The sequence below is a fragment of the Scomber scombrus genome, chromosome 1, assembly GCF_963691925.1.
Source record: "Scomber scombrus chromosome 1, fScoSco1.1, whole genome shotgun sequence".
Taxonomy (NCBI): Eukaryota; Metazoa; Chordata; class Actinopteri; order Scombriformes; family Scombridae; genus Scomber; species Scomber scombrus.
Window position 1 is genome coordinate 22,022,997 of NC_084970.1, and position 20,737 is coordinate 22,043,733.

Sequence of the window (20,737 nt, forward strand, 5' to 3'; positions counted from 1 at the left end):
GTTCGTAAACTTCTACACAATGCCCATCCTTTGTTTGATTAAGGAAGTAAAGCCCAAACACCTCTGACTGCTCGTTAGCTGGTTGTCGGATTACTCACAGCATCATGGCAGGATGTGTAGACAATGTGAACCTGCTTGAGGTCCCTGTCCAGGAAGTGTCTGCGTATGGCGAGGACATTACAACCACAACAATTGTCCTCCTCCACTGTCACTGCCTGAGTCAACCGAGAGCCAGACCCTGATGTGCAGCTGGGGTGAGAGAAAGAGGTGGGAAGGTCAAGACAGAAGGGGAAAGGGAAAGACAAAAAAAATTAACAGGTTATCTACATGTACAATACAGTATCCCCGTGCAAGCAATCTGGATAAGAGTATGTGATTAATTCAACATTGCTTGTCAGTGAGTGGGTCTAACTAGAGTGGTATTGTCTCAGTGGATTACCACTTGGCAAGTGTTGGTGAAATTGTGAAATTTGAACTGCACTGGAGAGCGTCAAGAGACACAGAAGCCAAATAGATCAAAACTGTGCGGGTGTACGCATGAGTGCTTACGGGCAGGAGCTGACGAGGCGGCACAGCCCACAGGCAGGCTTCCTCATCAGGTACATGGGCCAACCATATGCAGCAAGGGCAAAGAGCATGTAATAGCACACATCCTTGTACATGTTCATCTCAGCCTGGTAAAGGAAAAGGCAGACAGAGGGACACACACGCACACGCAAGTCAGAGCAACTGCGGAATGAAAGCAACAACACATTCAGAAATACAGATCATGTAGATCCTCAAATATTATTTCAGAAAAATACACAACAACAGATAAAGAAAGCTCAATACATAATTTTAATATATGTAACAAATATACTAAAAGACTGAATTAGCTTGTAAGAGTTACACTAGATAAATACATAATAAAGAAAGGCCTCTAGGTCTCTTTGACTCTATTTATCATTGTTGATATTTGTTAACTTTGTGAAACTTTCGGCAAAAATACTGATGTCCTTGTGAAACATTTAACAACAAGCCCTCTCTTGTATGCCATTTGTATTTATTTACTTTACTTAAAAGCAAATAATCATTATTTCAAGGACTGAAAATAGCATTTAATGACAAGTACAAATGCATATTGTATTTTTGTGATTCAGTATTTGATTGTTTACCTGAATTCTAAACATTTTGATGTTAAAAAGTCTGTCTGTTCATGTGTTTAAGCATACACACACACACACACACACACACACACACACACACACACAAGTCAACCTCAGCTTAGCGGTGTTCATTTATCACACATACTTACCGAGTTCTTAAGGTCCAGGTATCTAGTGTTACGTGTGACAGGCATTCCAGATAGGAAGGCTAAAATATCATTGTTGGCCTTAACAGGACAAAAAAGGAGAGTAGGGGCATTGTTTTTACGATAGCAGTTTTTTACGATAAATATCACACACATGGAAACAGAAATATGAATATATATTATAGATGGTGATACCTGGTCCAAAATAGAAGATCTTTTAGACCTCTGGCGCTGGCGGAGAAGTACCAGGCCAGCAATAATATCACTAGGCACAATGTCCAGGTCTCTGAAGAACTCTGCAAAAAGGCTGGCTACTTCTGAATACGCATCCTGGAGAAGAGAGCAGCAGATATCAGGACATCTACAGGAAGTTGTCCACAAAACAGATACAAACACATACTCCAACAAGTGTAGTTAAGAAAATATATATAGATAAATACTATGCTGCAGGTAACTGTGAAGATGTAATATTGTATAAATAAAAACTATTCCCAGATCTAAGAGGAGTCTTGAAGCACTTTTGTTTTTTAACTTTTTTTTTTTAGATTTGTAAAATTTAAATTTGTTCTGTTCCAGTCAAGTAGAATAAATAGTAGTTATATGCTTGAACTTTTTGTGGGTACTTTGTGAATAGATTTAGCCTGAAATTAAATCATTATATATTATTATTTTATATTTAAAAGGCCCAATGTTGTCAGTAAGTAGCTGTGTAGTAAGCTTCTTTGTGTCAGTCTTGAGTCACCCTGTCAGGACTCGTTTCATTTACTGGCTCACTGGACATTATCCCTGGGTTTTATTCCTTTCTGTTTTCCTGTAACCACAGAAAATAAAGTGGTGGTAAGTGTATGCTGTGACTCACTGATTGTGTATCCTGGGCTCTTGTGCAGCACATGAAGAACTTTAGTCTCCTGCTCCAGCTGCTGGCTTGGCCTTCCTCAAGCCTGTGCCTAATGAAGAGAAAAGGTCAAAGAAAACTGTCAAAACTGGATAAATGTGAGAAATAGGTGATACTGCATGCCTGGATTGCTGTGTTTTAGTTGAGTTTCATGTCAAAGCAAAAAGAAATGGAAAGAAATAGAGAGTCTAAGGGCCTGTTAATACCTGAGTGTGTACGTTGTTAGGTTGCGCTGGCGCCGCCGGGTGGCTTTCAGTTTGACAAATGTCCGGCCCGTAGGATCAAAGGTGCACATGAGGGTAATGCAGACGCTGAATATCACTAGCCAGTTGCATGCAACGATTCCTACAGACAATAATAAAACATAATTCACATTCAGGCATAACAAACCCCTTTTAACTTAAAATTTCCATTTTTATTCTCTTTAATGCCCTCTTTTGCTCACCCAAAGCCAGGTTTTTGGCAGTGACATCAGAGCATGGCTGGTAATACTGGACAAGCCAGGCAATTCCCACCACGGCGTATACTAGCTCGACCAACAGAATAGCTAGAGAGACAAAGAAGTGAGTGGAATAATGATCAATATCTGCCCAATCAATAAAAACTGTGTTCCAATTTTAACTCAGAACCACAATTAATCCTCACAACAACCTCATCCAATTCTAACAAGTATCAAGAGATCCTCCTGCATAAAAGAGAGCCTCGTATGAAGAAAAGTGTGTGTGCCCACAGGTCTTACCCAGCCGTATATAGATGACATACTGCATAGCTTCCCTGGGCTGTGTATAGAGAATGCTGCCTCTCATGCTCAACCACATGATGGCGCTCTCACAAATCAGGCAGCTGACCAGAATGCCCAGGTACCCTCGGCCATGGTCCACCAGTGTTATAGAACAGGACTGGTCTGAGCCGTAGGGGAGCCCGAACAGAACCACCGACAGAACCACCAACCTTAGCATTAAAGACCAGGGCAATGTAGTAAAGATACAGCAAAACAAACACTCCTTAGTACAGAGATACATTGAGAAATAAAAAATCAATATATATCTGCAAAAAAAAAAAAAAAAAATCAATATAGTGAAAGAAACACTGACTCACCAGATGCAGTGCAATAGAAAAAGAAAGAGGGCGGGCAGCACCAGGTCATCACTGCCAACTGACCAGCGCCGCCGAAACATCACCATCCCAGGCATCACTGCCCTGTGGGAAGAGCAAGGATTAGAGAAACATTGCATTATTGTCTTAAAATGTATTATGCCTAATTTCTCTAACTGCATTTTGCATTTAATCAAATGTCCTATATACTGTACACCATAGTCTTACATGATATCACGATTAAAACAGCTAAAGATGCAAATAAAAGGAAATACAACAAAACATGTTTATATTGGAACAAACAAAAGCTCAGAAGCATCATCAACATGGAAGTGATTTACTTTCTGTGTCTTACACTGTCTATATGTTAAAACAGAGCGAGCTGCAGGGATTAGTGGAAACACCCTTGCACAAGAGGAGAGTGAAAAATAATGGGAGGTGGAATAGATGAGACTAAGTGGGTGAGGGGATGCAGAGAAAATGCACTACTTAATGAACAAAAGAATGAGAACCAGCTTTGATACATGATGGTACCATGCTGGTTATAGACATGTGAAAAAAAGCTTATTTTACTTTGCGTCTGTCCATTCTCTTGGTTTGAAAGCATTGCGAGTTTACTCAAGTTGCCTCTGGGCTTAACTGAAATGAACTGTAAAAGGCATGGTAGGAGGGAAATGGTATGTGGAGAACGAGCCACACAGGCTGATGCAGGCCTCATGATGCTGATACAGGCTGATACAGCCTTTATGGTGTTCTGCTCCTGCATATTTGCTGCAAACTAAAGGACAGCTTTTACAGTTCGGACAACAAAAATATACCATCCACCATGCCAAAACCATTGACTATATACAGTGCAATCAGAAAGTGACCCCTTAATTTTTTTCACATTTTGTTATGTTGCAGCTTTATGCTAAATTTTTTTTAATTAATTTTCCCTCATCAATCTACACTTCTGGAAAAACTGAAATATCACATTGACATAAGAATTATTACGTTGAAATTTAGCTCAGAGGCTTCAATTTCTGTTGGTCGTCTTTGAGATGTTTCTACACCTTGATTTATGTCCACCTGTGGTAAATTCAATTGACTGGACATGATTTGGAAAGGCACACATCTGTCTATATAAGGTCTCACAGTTTACAATGCACATCATGAGGTCAAAGGAACCGCCTGCAGAACTCAGAGACAGGACTGTGTCGAGGCATAGATCTGTGGGGGGCTACAAAACGTTTCTGCTACATTGGAGGTTTTCTTCCTAGAGCTGACTGCCTGGCCAAACTGAGCAATCAGGGGAGAAGGGCCTTGGTAAGAGAGGTGATTAAAAACCTGATGGGCACTCTGGCTGAGCTCCAGAGATCTTGTGTGGAGATGGGGGAAACTTCCAGAAAGACAGCCATCACTGCAACACTCCACCAATCTGGGCTTTATGGCAGAGTGGCCAGACAGAAGCCTCTCCTCAGTGAAAGACACAGGAAAGACTGTGGAACCATCTCCCGGATTCGGTCCGGAGGGCAGACACCCTCTCTACTTTTAAGAGTAGGCTTAAAACTTTCCTTTTTGATAGAGCTTATAGTTAGCCAGCTCCTAGTTTATGCTGCTATAGGCTTAGACTGCCGGGGGACTCCTACCTCCATGATGCACTGAGCTCCTCTCTCCTCCTCTCTCTCTCTCTATCCATCCATCTATATCCAATAACATTCATGTACTATTAATGCATTCAGTAACCTACACTTCTTCCCCGGAGTTGTCTGTGCTTTCTCGTCTCACAGGCAATCTGGGCCTGTAGACGTCCGGATGACAGATTCCAGTCCCGGACCTTCTAGCTTCAATGTTTATTTTCTATGTGCTTCTCTCTCTCTCCTATTCTTGCTCTCTCTCCCCTCTACCCCAACCGGTCGAGGCAGATGGCCGCCCACTTTGAGCCTGGTTCTGCCTGAGGTTTCTTCCTGTTAAAAGCGAGTTTTTTCTTGCCATTGTCGCTAAATGCTTGCTCATGTGGGAATGTTGGGTCTCTTTAAAATTAAAACCTGAAGAGTTCGGTTTAGAACCTGCTCTATGTGTAAAGTGCCTTGAGATAACTTTGTTGTGATTTGGCGCTATACAAATAAAGATTGATTGATTGATTGATTGATTGTGTTTTGCAAAAAAGCACCTAAAGGGCTCTCAAATTGTGAGAAACAAGATTTACTGGTCTGACAAAAACCAAGACTGAAATGTTCGGCCTCAATTCTAAAAGGGTCATGTCTGAAGGAAACCAGGCACTACTAAGTTCCCAATGGTGAAACATGGTGGTGGCAGAATAATACTGTGGGGATGTTTTCCAGTGGCAGGTACAAGGAGAATGGTCAGGGTTGAAGGAAAGCTGAACAGAGCAAAGTACAGCGATAACCTTAATGGAAACCTGGTCCAGAGTGCTCAGGACTTCAGATCTGAGGAAAGTTCACTTTCCCACAGGACAACGACCATCAGTACAGCCAAAACAATGCAGGAGTGAAAGCCTTTAGAGCTTTAGAGGATCTGCAGAGAAGAATGGAAGACAATCTCCGATCCAGGTATACAAAGCTTATCGTGTCATACCCAAGAACACTTGAGGCTGTAGTTGCTGCCGAAGGTGATTCAACTAAGTACTGAGTAAAGGGTCTGAACACTTATGTAAATGTGATATTTCAGTTTTTCCTTTTTAATACATTTCTTTTTTCATTATGTGGTACTAAGTGTAGATTAATGAGGGGGAAAAAAGAATTTGAATGATTTTAGCATAAGGTTGCAACATAACAAAATGTGAAAAAGTAAAGGGGTCTGAATACCTTCTTAAAGCACCTATACACAAAACATGTGTCATATAGTAGAGATGAGCTTAGCAGTTCAACTTAATTTTTTTGCCTTCTTATTTGGTAACTATCAAGCCCTCCTCTGATTTAATATTTTTTCAGAACATGTTTTTTCAGTTATTGAGAAACTGGCAACACCTTTCTTGTTTTAACCTTAAATCCCACAATGATCACATTTGTTAAAGTCTCTCTCTGCATTGTGCCTGCATAAAATAGCACAAGGGAGAGCTGCATCATTGCTTGGTTGAATGGTGTAAACGTAGGATTGTACAAAGACTTTGTGGTTATTAGCACTGCGGCAAATATGTAGTAATCTACATTTCAATGGGTTTGTAAATGCAGAAGCAAATTGGTGGGATCAAAACGCAGGAGCTGCAATATCTAATTTGTTCATTTAAACTGCTCATTTAAATGGATCAAAAGAGACAGTGCATAAAGTCATCTTGTGTGGCCAAGTTTGCAGAAAACTTGAACAACTACTTGTTGATGGCATACCTCGTTTAATATTTTTGTTCCGACCTCTGTTTTCTGACATTAAGTGTCTTGACCCTGTTGCTGTTCCTGCTAACACACGTAAGGACTAAGAAGAAAAATGCTCTGCATAACCATAAATAGGTAGGTTAAAAGATGAATTGTAAAGATCAGACTTTGCCCAGACCTCAAGGTATTCCCCCTTCAGATATCTGGATAAGACCTGCCTCTGACCAAATCATTCTAATCCTCTATACAAAATCAGTTTACAATATGCTAGCTCAGCTCATATCCTGAATTGTCTTAGCATAACAAGAAAGGATGTCGACCAGCCTAGCTAATCTTCAGACATAACCTGAAAACACACAATTCTTACGAAGAGAAAATCCTCTTCCTGGATTGTACCCCAACAAGATGCATACTATGCATACACATAATTACCTAATCACCATAAAAAAAATTCAGTCAGGCATTTGTGCTACCACCTACATGGCTCTCAATAGGGATGAGTAAAGTATGGTGGACAAGTAGCTTTTTAAAAATCATTCACTATTTTGTTACGACAGACATTTATTTATGTCATTTAACTTTGTACACAACTGAAATAAAGCCAGTACATCCTTGTAGTGTGGAAAACCTAAACATTTATACAAATATGACAGCAATAAACGTTACAGTAACCCTGACACTTTCTAACCTGTAAAAGCAAAATGTAGTATTTCAGTTTTAACAGAGGCAAGCTCACGTCATGTATTAAGGTTTATTTCAAACAAAATACTTTCATGATGACAGCTTTGATGATCTGAAGAAACTTTGCAGTGCTATACAGCCACAACCACATTACTTTATCTAATTTATTTGATCTAGATTAGAACATCACCAAAAATGCTTACTAATGCTGAATAAAATCATTTTTATAATGGTGTGTTATGTCATTAAGGTTAAAATAAAAATATGTTTTAATCCATATGATACAAACTCTTTTTTGTCTACTGAATCGGAAAGAGCCATTGACTTACATATGATGGGCTTGGATGGATATTGAGATAATTTAACAACAGGCATGATCTGCAGCTTAAAATAAATCACGTATAAAGGAGCGACAGGACATGCCAATTATTGACTTCCTCTCTATTATATTGAGAGAAACAAATGACTGGTGGAACTAGTTTTCCTTTTTGAATCATTATAATCAGACACCCACTATTCACCTGACTGTCAAATGTCTGCTTCGACTGCTTGAAAATTGACATTAAGCTGCAAAGAGCTCTACTCATCTTCTGTCCTGCAGTGGAAAATACTTAGGCTATTAAAAACATGTTTTTCCTTTGGCAAGACAAGAGGGACATGATACCTTTGTAACACCAAACCAGAGGGGTCGGTGAATAGTAGCTATTGGTAAGGCCATTGATAAGTAGGTAGGCCTTGGCATTTCAGATTAAACTGCTCAAGCCAGCATGGCCAGCCAATGTAGTTTAGCCTTAGCAGATACAATGCAGACATCAGGCTGGGCCAAACCACAGAGTGTAAGTTCTGGCAGGCAGTTTTAACATGCATCAGGTCAAGGTTAGGGAATGCTGTTACCTATCAGGAGACGTTCAGCACAGCAAGATATCCACTGCAGGGACTAATCAGTGGTCAATGGTCAAGACATCATGTTACATTACATTAATACCTCCACAGGAATGCTCACTCAACATTTGGCACATTTTACTGTATATATTGTTAACTGTTGCAAGATAATTTATGCCTAGTAATTACTTGAGTGTTTTAATGGCACGAAAACTGTTTTCGCAGCAATGTAGCCTGAGCTATTTTGGCAAATTATTACAACTAGCTAACTGTATCAAAGCAAGGCGAGTCAAACCGTGATCATTAGAGTGCCAGTGTGAAGGTTTTTCTTCCAATCAAAACACTACAGCAGGTGGTTTCACTGATTGGCAAACCTTCAATTGAAGATGAGGGACAAATCAGTGAAGTCAGCATCATTAGTGTAAGGCTGGGGGAGTTGTATCTCAGCCTTCTATGGCAAATGGTTTGACACCCCAATATAGAGCTTCATCTCTTGCTGTAAATATTCATAAAAAGGAGATAATGAGAAGAAAATTAAACAAGAGCAAAAGCCTCAGCAGAGACTGAGAACCTAATAAATATAGGTAGGAGGTGTGTGGCTCCTCTGCTTTAAAGTAATGCAAGAGAGTGAAGGACACAAGGACAAGTGAATGGGTTCATGTGACTGGGGTCAACTCACAGCCACTTCTAATACCACCTGGGTTGGAGTGGCATTAAACAGGACAGTGGAATGAGGGAAGAGGGAAAAGAGGGGAAAAGAAATAAAGGAACATCTGAACCCCGCCTCTGCCCCAAATCTCATTTAGGCCAAAACAATCAGGCCAGTGAAATCAAGCAAATCTCTCAGATGCAAAAGGCACAGACTAGACCACCAGGGACACTCTTATCAGCACTGTCCTCCAGGCCTGTTGTTACGATGTGGCTTAAACTCCCAGCAGAGACCTCAACGGTGGAAAAAAACAGTATGACATAATTATGACTTGAATCAGATTAAACAGTGACAGTGTGACCTTGCTATGGCGTAACCTTGTAGATCTACTCAATTAAGTTTTTATAAGTAAAAATAAAAGGTCTGTGTGAGGGATTTTTTGTGTCATGAGGGTCATGTGTGTGTCTTAACTGCTGGAAACGCCTAAACCTCAGGCATTTTGTTAAGTCAGACAACCCAGCAGTGTTGTGTATTATTCCCTCTTTATGTTGAGTGTTTTCAGACAATTTCCAAGTTATTACTTGAAGGTTTGCACCGAGATGCCACAACCTGTTGTCTGTTTCAAGGAAGGATGATCATCCTGTGGCCAGGGCAGTTGCATTAGTTAACAGGGGAACCTCAATCCCATCCTATTGGGTGTGTTTTTTAAGGGATGCCAGTGATCTTCCTTCCTCTGAAACAGGACACAGTAAGTGCATTTCACTCTTGGTGGATCATAGAGATTTAATTGGCATGTACATTTTTTTGGAAATTGTACTTTGTTACTCTGTCAAAGTCTAAAATTGAATAGGTGTGGTGTAAAGCACACACTGATTGTGGTTGAAGTTTTTGGTTGTCCGTTTGTGTTGTTCTAAGCTTAATAAGGGTGAGAAGTTTAATTCCGGGTCCTTTCGGTGTAGACCGATAAAAAGCGCTGAGTGAATGGAGAACTCACTCGTTTTGTTCCTTGTGTGTTGATGTGTTGTTGTTAAAAGTTTGTGTGCTGCTTTGCTCTAGAAGTGTGTGTAAGACAATTCAGTGCACACTTTTGTTTGCTCCAGCTGAGTGCTTGTGCCCCCCCTCTTTTCTTATATGTGTGTGCTGATCATCCTGATTGTTAGGTGTTTTAAGTGTAAATTCTGTGTTGAAAAGAGTCAGACCACATTTGGTTGTTTTTGTTGCTTTTTGTTCTTGAGACGAACTATGTTGAAACCAGTTGTGTATGAAAGTCCCTTGTTGTGTGTTTATGAAGTGCTCTTTTTGCCTAAGTGGCTTATAAATTAGGGGTTTCCTCAAAGTGGGAGAATTCATCATGCCTCACTCCAAACTTCAAGAGATAAGATGGGAAAAAGGTGGAAGAGAGCAAAAGTACGTGTTTATAAGAAGAAGGTTGATGGTAAGTGGTCAAAGCAACTTGAAAAGGTTGAAGCTGAGGAAGAAAGAAGCAGAAAATAGAGAAAGTGGATTAAGAAAATGTAAAAGAAGATAATGAGTAAGTGTAAAAAGAAGGTATGAGTAAGTGTAAAAATAAGGTATGAGTAAGTGTATGAGAGGGTTTGAGAAAGTGTATAAGAGTGTTAAGGAGTTTGTTTCCTTGTGTCTAGATGATGCACATGATAAAATTGCACAGATGAGCAGCAGAGTTTAATCCTGGAGGGCGAAAGATTGGCTGATTTGAAAGAACTCAGATAGCATTGTTGAAGTAACTCATACAACCTCCCAACCCTATGGGGCCATCTGACTGGGATAATGAGTATTATGTATGCCTTGGTGGTGGAAATTCTATTACATCTGTTACATAGGATCAGTTGGATCCATTCATGCAAGCATGCGTCCGTTTTCAAAACCACTTATTTTTAGGGTCACATGGGGATGGAGCATGTCCCAGCATGCATTGGGTGATTTATTGTTTCCAAATAAAGTGTGTTTGTTTGTTTGTTTGGCACTGCAAACTGCCGTGTTTTTAACTATTGTCTTAATCCCTCAACAAGCAAAAGTTACCTAAACAAATTTTAAGTAACACAACTATCAAATCAAACATTTTCATTGGGGATTTGGTTATCTGTTCAATATAATTTACTTTCTGAAAACATCAGACTTTGTAAACATTAAATCAATGGTTTCTTCCTTAATTATCCTTTCTATTAATGGTCTTTTTCCTAATAAATCACGTAATCCATAAAATATTTCAAAAACTGAAAAATGCCTGTCAATATTACAATGAAGTCTTCAGGCTGTTTTGTCTGCTCAAGAGTGCAAAACCTAAAGATATGCAATTAACAATGATGTGAGCCAGCAAAAAGCAGTAAATCCTCATCTTTGAGAGGCTAGAGCCACAGAATATAAAACAATAAGTGACTTAAACATTTAATTGATTATTTTTACTATTGATTAATTGCTGCCGTCATTAAAAGATTCATCTTTTCAGTGCTAGTTATCACCTTGCAGTTGGTTTTAGACAAGAATTATTACAAACATGTTTACCATTTCTATCTTCTGTCATCATTATCCTTTACCTTTTTTATTAATTACATCTCATAAATTATTCTAAACACAACTGTGACTAGACCAGTTTATGTTATATTCATTCAATTTTCTATTCAGGTTGTATTCTCAATTTTTCAGGCATCTATCGTGCAATAGCGGTAACCACAGGTCCTTAGGTCAATCAATGTTCCCCATTAATCACTCTAGAGATACTGAGGAAATCAATGTGCTAAAAACGCCTCTGAAAAGATGTCCTCTTAACTCCATCAGTGTAGCCAAAACTACTTTCCAAGTCCAGTTGACTTAGATATGCACACCTGTGACCAGTCCTTATGTCATTTTCTGTTGATGATGTGCAGTTTAAAGTGAATTTAGCCTTTTTGTTTCAGTCACACCACTTACAGTAAAGAGCACACTGGCACATTAATCTTAGTATAGGTAATCTATCAAGTTGCACTGCGACATACACAAAATCCAGTCTATTACTCTTGTAATCAGTTCTCTGTACAACTAATCAGCACTGACCTCACACCAGATAGGCTCTGCTAGCCTCGTTTCATAGAAGAAGACACTGGCCATCAGTACATGTCTCAACCAAACATCCTCACTAATAGCATTTGCCTCCTAAAGGTCTTTCCCATCCATCACCCTGGAGATGTTAGCCTATTAGTGTTGTTGTTTGGCTTCTACTGTAGATATTAGTGGATGCACTTAGACTTTTTACACCACAGTGAAATGCTAACAGATCATACTTATGTTACATTCTACTTTACTATACTTATGAGGAGGGGCCCAATATATTTTTATCAGTGGAAAAGATTAATATACTTATGGACTAATTAGAGACAAAATAAGATGTATGAAATAAGATGTATGAAATCATCAAAGAAATTAACTAAGGATTCCCAGCATGGTTTCCATAAAACTGAAGGAGGATTTTGAAAGAAGATGAGCAATGAAGAATATGTTCATCAGTTCAAGAGGTATAACTGACTTGCAAGGGCTTCAATACAACACGTTCCTTTGACAATGATGGCAATTATTTAACTAATCCTCTATCAAGGCTCCATGAAATAGACCCAAGACATTTAAAGGCTGCCAAATCCAATCCCAAAAGATGAGGTACAGCATATTTTTTCGGTGAAATTATGAATTAGGGCTGATGTAATTTATGGCAACATACTGATGTTGCATGCATCCACTACAGTCAAAAAGCCAAAATTGTCAATGATTTGAGCCACATCTGAACATTTCATCTTACTGTGATAAAACCTTTGCCGTCCAATCAAGATGACAAGTAGCTGGCCAAAAAAGGAGGGAAAATTAAGAGGGATAAAAACACTATCAGGTCCGCTCTTCAAGCGAGTCCAACCCAGGACCATCTTAAATATGGAAGTTAAGCAACATAAGCTAACGGATGTTATATTTCCACATTACAAAGCATCATATATTGGACCTTGGTTACTATGTATCATTGTCTGAGAAAAATCTAAAGTAGTTTTAATTGAACCATGGGACCAAAAAAAAAGAGAAAATCATTAAGTGGATGAAATTTGACTCACTGTGAAATGTCTTTCAATTAACCTTTTGTGTGTAGTCCTAAATATAAATTTGTAATACTCAAGTTATATGTCTGTGTACACTGTAAATGAACATGTGCATAGCATTACTGTACAATTTATTGTTTCTGTGTCGTTGTTGGTCACTCACCGTTTTATATCAAGGTTCCTTTTCAAAGTCTAAATGATCAAAGAGAAACTGTCATGATTGCATAACGCCATTTTTATATTTTACAGCATATTAATGCACTCAGCAAGTCAAGCCCCCATGAACTGCATACTTATAAGTTTTGGTATGACTGCAGATTTTATACTCCTTTTTACAAATTATACATATGTATAAAAACTCCCTGATGTTGTTATTGAGCTGGAGTTTCAACACCTTTGTATTTTTAAACATCCTCAAACAACAAATACATTCAGCACACACTTCACACCCTGCTCAATTTCTGACCTGAGATCAAAAGAACATCTCAATGTCTAAAACCTGACCTTTAGGGCAATTCTACTACACAGACACCTCTAAGCTTAGCTGCTTTCCCCCGACTCTTCTATGATTAGTGCTTTCTGCATGCAGCATGAGTCACGCAAACTCCTCACTCTCTCCGTAGCTGGTGACTCCGTCTGAATCTAAATGACATGTGTTTTGTGAAAAGACTGTGACATATCCCTGCATGTGAGCAATGCTTTTGTGCTCCGCACAGCGTGCTACTGTGTGCCAGGACCAGACCCATACCCACGTGATGCAACAACAATGATGTAACAACAATGACAGGACTCCCTGTCCGTCATTATGGCTTTGTCTTTGATACAGACTTATTGAAACAAACAGGGCACAAGCAGAGGAATGCTGCAACCATCTGAAATATTTTACAGAGAATACTTTCTTTTGAGTTGTCAGATGCATCTTTTACACATCCTATACTCAAATAGAAGTTACAGTAATCCTATACACAGTATATGGTCAATAGGTGCTCAAATCTTGCTGAATTTCCTCATGAATGCTAATATCAGGGTAAAAATTAAAACTCTCCTGGTCTCACTGCTCAAAGACTTACAGCACTATCAATACATCAATACTGTACATTACACCTAAGGCAGCCAAAGTTAATGGAGCAGAATCTAAAATCTGCACCAGCAGTAAACACTCCGTCCCATCTGAAATCAACCCTGCTGTATTTCTTTTTGCAGACAGCAAGTTGATCTGGTATGACTAGCTGCAGGTGTTTTACTATCCTACACTTCCATCTCTCTCACAGCGAGTCTGCTGCAGCAACAAGCCAAGCTGTCCGTTACAGCTTCTTTATTCTTTATTTTCTATTACATTACCCCCAAGTGTAACCTCTCCATCTATCACCACTGTGACTAAACTCAAGTACTCTGACTGATGATGATTGATAAGTTACTGCAACATAATATTTTGTCATTCTGTTCTCTCAATTTTTTCTACTAAAGTTATTATGAAAAAATGAGGTAATAAGCACATCATTACCATTTTGTTCCAATTACGTTATACAGCAGGTCTTTATTTTATTCACTTTGCCTTCATACCGATGAAAAACAACACTACTACTAACACTATTAACACTTTAACATGATTTTGAACCTAAATCATATCACGAGATACCCTTTAAAGTGACAATCTGCAGTATATTCTGCGTGTCAAAAAATAATCCCCTGTAGGCTTTAAAGGTCACAGTACCAATTTTTTTTTGGCTTCTTTAGGCTCAAGCTGTGCTCAACTTGACTTCTGTCAGCTACGATGAATCCTAACAGTGACACATTTTCATGTTAGACAACGTGTCAAGATGCCGGCTTCAACTTTTTTTCCGGGTGACCTTGCGTTTGTTTTGGCGGAGCCCTCTGCTGCTTGACTGCCCCCATTCAAATGAATGACAAGGCTGTGTTTTTTCACACATGGCTAAAGCCAGTCTTAATGTGGCTACAAGAGTCAGCGGCCATGCTAGCAGCACTGTGAGACTGTACGTGGGGGATTGCCAATGTCATTAGGATTTAACATCTGGGAACCAGAGATATTTCACAGAATCAGTGACAACTGGCTGTGGCACTACAGAAAAGGTTGGATGATCACCAAAGGTTAATCCTATGGGCACCATGGACATCTGTACCAAAACTCACAGCAATGCATTCAACAGTTCTTGAGATATATCAGCAAAAGCTAAAAATGTCAACCTGCTGATTGTGTTTGAGGAAAAGTCAGAGAGTCAAAGTCAGAAGATTATCTGGGGGCTTTGAATTTCTGTTCAAAATTTCATATGGATCCCTAAAGTAGTTGTTCAGATATTTCAGTCTAGACTGACGGACCCACATTGCCATCCCCATAGCTACTCTGTTAGCATGGCTGAAAACAGGAAGCCTGGCTGCTTGTAGGGAAGCTGCGGCAGTGTAGCAATGTGTTGTGTATTTTGCAGAAATTGATTAAACAAACCAGAAGCACTGTTCCAGTTTCTGCTACTGCTGGGTGGCTTTCTGTCAGTGTGTGTACTACTGTGGGTGGCCATCCAACATTGAGACACTATTCTCTTCTCTGATGAAATGAGCGTGTTCTGTTAAAGACTTTGCTTATCAAACTACTTCAATAAATGTTACATTGACCTAACTTCTTGAGTCATCATATTGGACACGTTCTTTCACAAACATCCATCCCATGTCTAAATTGCATTCCCAACCTCAAACAGTATGTTTGGGTTGCTTTGCCGGCCAATCAATGGACTGTAAAATACCCACTACTGCTCTATAAAGCTGTTTATAAATTTGATCAACATTTTGCCTATAAATACAAAAATGTAAACTTGTATTAATCAGTAGGGGTGAGACTCCTTCACTCGTTCAACCCATGTACAGTAAATGTAGCTTTTCACATATTTGCATGTCAGTATGGTTTACAGCAGCTTTCAGCAGGATACTCACTGGAGGTGAGACACTATGTAAACGTGGGTGTGTCACAGATGAACAGACTCCAGCTCTTATCTGAGTATCAGAAAACTATATCTGACTGTCACTGCAGTGCATTTAGTTGCTACATATGGTGTATGCCAATCCATTATATGTAAATAGTCATGGGACGGTTTTATTTGGCAAATGAAAATTGAACAGCTCACAGAATAATACTCTAAACTGATGAACACAAAATGTAAAGATATGATGACAAAGTTGACAGCCTACATGCACGTATGGATGTCTGTGTGTTGGGTACATTGTGAAATTCTCATTCACAGGTCTAAGAACTAGTTTCGAGACAGGAGGGACCTGTGACATTTCTGAAGTTATGTGTGTTAAGAGTTATTCAACTAATAGACCTTTTCTACCTTATCGGACAAAGTGCCTCACAATGTTTCCCTTTCTTTCACCCATTCACACAAACACTCACACACCGATGGCAGAGCTGCCATGCAAAGTGCTTCTGAAGGACACTTTGACACATGGACAGGAAGAGTCGAGGAATTGAATGACCAACCCTGTGGTTTATGGATTTTCCGCTCTACCTCCTGAGCCACACCCGCCTGTTTACACACTACTACATTATTAGTTGGTGAACATCAAAGTGAAGCTCTTCAGACAAACATTCAGTCATACAGGTGTCCTGTGCTTGGACTTTTCTGTCCGGAAGGTGGCTTGTTTTGCTGTCAGGCTCAATAAAAATCAACAGGAAAGTTAAAAAAAAAAACTAACTACAAACTGCTCTGAAGAGCAGTGCAGGCAAGCTAAAGAGGGCTTGGCATGCACTGAGGTGTTGGGCACGATTCGGGACAGACAGAATGTCTACAGAAAGTGCTGAGGTTATACCGGGCGAGCATGATGGCACAACACAGTCCCAATTTTCTCGGTCTACTCCGCTCTCAGTCATACACCCATCTGCTCCAGTCTCTCTCTTTTTCTGCCTGGGTCAGAGTTACACTCTGCTCCCATCAAGATTCTCTTCAGCATTTGTCACATCCCTGGCTCTACTCTGCTGTTTCTAATGATTATGTCACTCCCTATTCTGTCAAATCGCAGCACCATTCTGTCCATCCTAAACAATCTCACCCTCTCCAATCTCAATCTCATCCTCTGCCTTTCCCATCTTCTGTCTTTCCATCCTCATGCGCTCTCCTTCTTCTCCTTCTACCCACACACTCATTCAGTATTCATATTTTAGAGGACATTTATGAGCATGAAACCGAACGTGTGCATCTGCACCATTTTCAGCGCAGTCGGAACCTACATTTTCTCCTCTAGCCTTCCTGATCCCCTTCCTCTTCCTTATCTAGCTAATCCAGATTCGGGTTTTGGTTTTGCGTTGCTCATCTTTTTTTAGACTGAAAGCCATGTGCCACTCACTCCTACTCTCCCTCTGCCTCTTTCTCCATCTTTTTCTCCCACTGCCACCCACTCAATTCCTTTCACCTCTTCCCACTGCATTTTCTCTTCTTTCAGTTGATGTGATAGTATGTGTGCTGCAGATTGCATGTGTGCGTTTGTGTATACATGGATGTTTTTTGTGTGTTTGGGTGGTAACATATGTGCTCTGCCAACCTGTCTGTGGCTTACTGCCACAAACCCATGCACAGATCTGTTAATCATTGTCAGATACTGAAAATAACTGCTGCAGTTTTGCCCATGCAACACACTCCTGCAGCCAAAGGGTTTTCAGCAGTTTGTTGCATGCATGATAAATATTAAATTGGGGTTTTTCACACACTTTAATTGACCAGATGTCTATCAATGGCTTTGCTGCAGAATCGCATGATTTCAGATCTACAGCTTATAGATTTTGCAATACGTGCAAGGTTTTTTGAGAGGGGACACACAAACACATTCCTGCCTGTAAAACACCTGCACAGATCATCAATACTGTGACAGTCTGTCATCACAGTTTGTTTTTACCTATGACTGTTTTTTTTTTAAATCACTTGTCCCCTATAGCACTGTTAAAAAGAGAAAGTTTAAAATTAACGAGTCACATCCCCACAAAACATAGGGTATGGTAAGGTATTAAATAAATCAAAGCCTTTTCACAAATACGTTTTCAATTGTGATGCTAAAACAATTTTCAGGCAATTTGTAAAGAAATGATCTGTTATAAACACATCATTTTCTAATTTGACATGTGTGATAAACTAGGTAATCAAAGGAAGCTTGTTTTGCAGACATGTAACATGCAATCAGACAACAAAACATGGAATGACATTTTCCACAGAGAAGGGATTACATTTTCACTTGAACTGAATATAATAATAGTAATAATAACACACATTTTATTTAATGGTGCCTTTCATTGCACTCAAGGTTCATATAAGCTCAGTAATAAAACATACAATAAACAACAGAGCACTACTAATAAAAGACCAGTACAATCAACAATAAAAAACACAATAAGCAACAGAACATAGCTCTGCAATGAGTTAAAATTGATACTGCAGTGTAAAATAAGATGCAGCTGATGCAGTTAAAGTGAGTAAGCTAGTTTACAAAGACGGCTTTTAAGAGCAGTTTTGAATTCTCTAATGGGGTCCAATATGTGGATGTGATGAGGGAAGGGAGTTACAAAGTTTGGGTGCAGCAAAGGAAAATACCCTGGCTCCCACTGTGCTGAGATTGATGGCTGTTAGTGCCAGTAAATCTTTGTATGAAGACTGCAGGGAGCAGTTTTAGATATAAAACACTTTCGATTAGTCATAGAAGCATTTTGTTCCCAAATACTCCAGCTTCTTCTTTACTTGTGGGGACTTCCTTTTTTGTCAGATATCATGATAAACTATGTATCTTTGAGATTTGGAGTGTTGGTCAAACAAAAAATAGAAATTTACATTATTTGATCAATCATAATGAAAATAGTCATACAGTAGGTTGCAAGCCTGAGCAGGATAATTCATAATGTTAAGTATTGCATTTTTCAGTCCTCAGTGTAGAAAATGTGTGCAAATATTCATTAATATACGGTTGTTTGTCCTCTATGTCCATTTTTCTTTCACAAGCTCTTACCAATAGACATCTACGCAGCAAACACAACAATAAAATGACTGTAAAATATCCAGCTTACATAAGCATACACCTTTTGCCATCAAATTTATGCCCATCATTGATCCCTAACTGTCTACACCACTAAAAAATACTCTGTTCAGATTGGCTGGCGAGAGTGTGCAGCTGTGACGTAGTGTAATCACCGCTCTAAATTAATAGGAAAAGGCCTATTAAAAAAATGTACCGGTGGGCATTCTGTTCAAAGTAAAACCTGCAAATCTGAAAATTGCATCATGGATTTTAACATAAACTTCAACCTTTTAGAACAACACAAAACATACAAGGAAGAAGAAGCAGGGAAGGAAAGGTTTCGAATGGATAATTAATCAAGAGAACTTCCCAAAAAGGCAACAGATTTTAACAGAAGAGGACCTTCACAATGCACAAGAGAGAGAGAACAGAGACACATAACAGCAGCCTAGTGAGTTATATTCCATAGGACTTCTTTCTGTTTAAAGGAGTGACTGCATGAGGGATGGGCAAAGTCCACCGAACTGGCATACGGCAATGTCCACAGAGAAACATTGCAACAGATGACGATATTGTTGTTGATGGTGTGGGGGGGGGGGGGGGCCCAACCCCAGAATGCATATCAGTAGTTGTTCCTAATTTTTGGCTATGATCTAGTCTAGTTTAGTCATTATATTCCACTCCATGTTGCATACTTAGCAGGTAACAAGCTTTAGGTGTTTCCCAACTTCTGCATACTTACTATTCTTGATCTGATCCATCCCTGACTTAGACATGCAACAGGACTACACACATCCATTTGAGGCTTTTGTGCTTTTGTGCAGATTAGTCCCCTAATCTAAATAAATGATAAATACTAGACAATACTGTTATTTATTGCTGCTTCATCCTTCAGCTGTATAATGTCTAGAATACCTGTGAACACCCAACATTAATCGCCATTACATCTTGCAAAATCAGCCTGCATTTGTTAGTCAATAGGTGGAGAAGATGATCTGTTTGGCACAAGAAGAAAACACACTACTTTGGAAACCAAAGAGACAACCTATTTGCCAAGACTACCTGCAGGTACCTGGTTGCCATAAGGGTTCAAGCATATGGGGATTGCACTAAACCAGGTGTAAACACTGGTGATGATGCAGCCTTGGGCCTCATTTTACTCTCCCATTTTGCTTCTAACTGTACCATATTAACTCTCAGGACAGATAGTTTTTTTTGAAAATCTTACTCACCCCTAAATTATAACCACAACCTGTTTCCCTTATCTCTGTGTTAATTATCCCAGCCCAGCCCTTGAATGACATAAGACGTTTTCACCTTTAATACCAAATCAGTACATGCAAACAAATCACATACGACATCTACTGGAAATTAAATGTGGATGATGTAGAGGGTTAGAGTTACAAGGTGCTGAGTAAAACAGATAGTAAAACAACTGAGTAAAGATCAAAATCTGAGATACGGTCCATCCAGGGTGCACTTAACACCTCAGCACTCCTACTCATAATAAACTCCCATGGTGCCTTAGACTAAAACAGAAGTCTACAGAAGGTCCAGACTTCATCACTCGCATGTCTCACTCTTGCCTCATTCTTCCTTCCTGAATTCATAAACTTTCATTTTGCTCAAAAACCTTAGCACTGTCTCAGCCTCTAACATCATATTATCAACATTTTTAAAAGCCTGGGTGTTACAAGGTGTTACCTTGTTAGGACAGCTTGACATTCTTCAAGTGACACCTCTGGTCAGTTATAGCTAGATTGTTTAGAGGAGGTATTTGCACTTTTGAGTAGCATGTACGTGATGCCAGAGATAAACAGTGTCCACAACTGGAAGCCGTGAGAAATGGATGGC

At 39.4% G+C, this 20,737-nt stretch overlaps 1 protein-coding gene across 1 annotated transcript in view; it reads right to left on the reverse strand.

Moving 5' to 3' along the window:
* Positions 1-20,737, reverse strand: part of dagla (diacylglycerol lipase, alpha) — a 37,330-nt gene that overhangs the window by 15,153 nt on the left and 1,440 nt on the right. Inside the window, exons 2-10 of the mRNA XM_062423247.1 lie at positions 3,285-3,386; positions 2,926-3,137; positions 2,632-2,733; positions 2,393-2,531; positions 2,151-2,238; positions 1,487-1,621; positions 1,295-1,372; positions 550-674; positions 99-249 (exon numbers count right to left, since the gene is read on the reverse strand). Coding sequence (XP_062279231.1) covers positions 99-249; positions 550-674; positions 1,295-1,372; positions 1,487-1,621; positions 2,151-2,238; positions 2,393-2,531; positions 2,632-2,733; positions 2,926-3,137; positions 3,285-3,379 — 1,125 coding nt within the window. The 5' untranslated portion in view covers positions 3,380-3,386. The remainder of the gene's footprint in view (positions 1-98; positions 250-549; positions 675-1,294; positions 1,373-1,486; positions 1,622-2,150; positions 2,239-2,392; positions 2,532-2,631; positions 2,734-2,925; positions 3,138-3,284; positions 3,387-20,737) is intronic.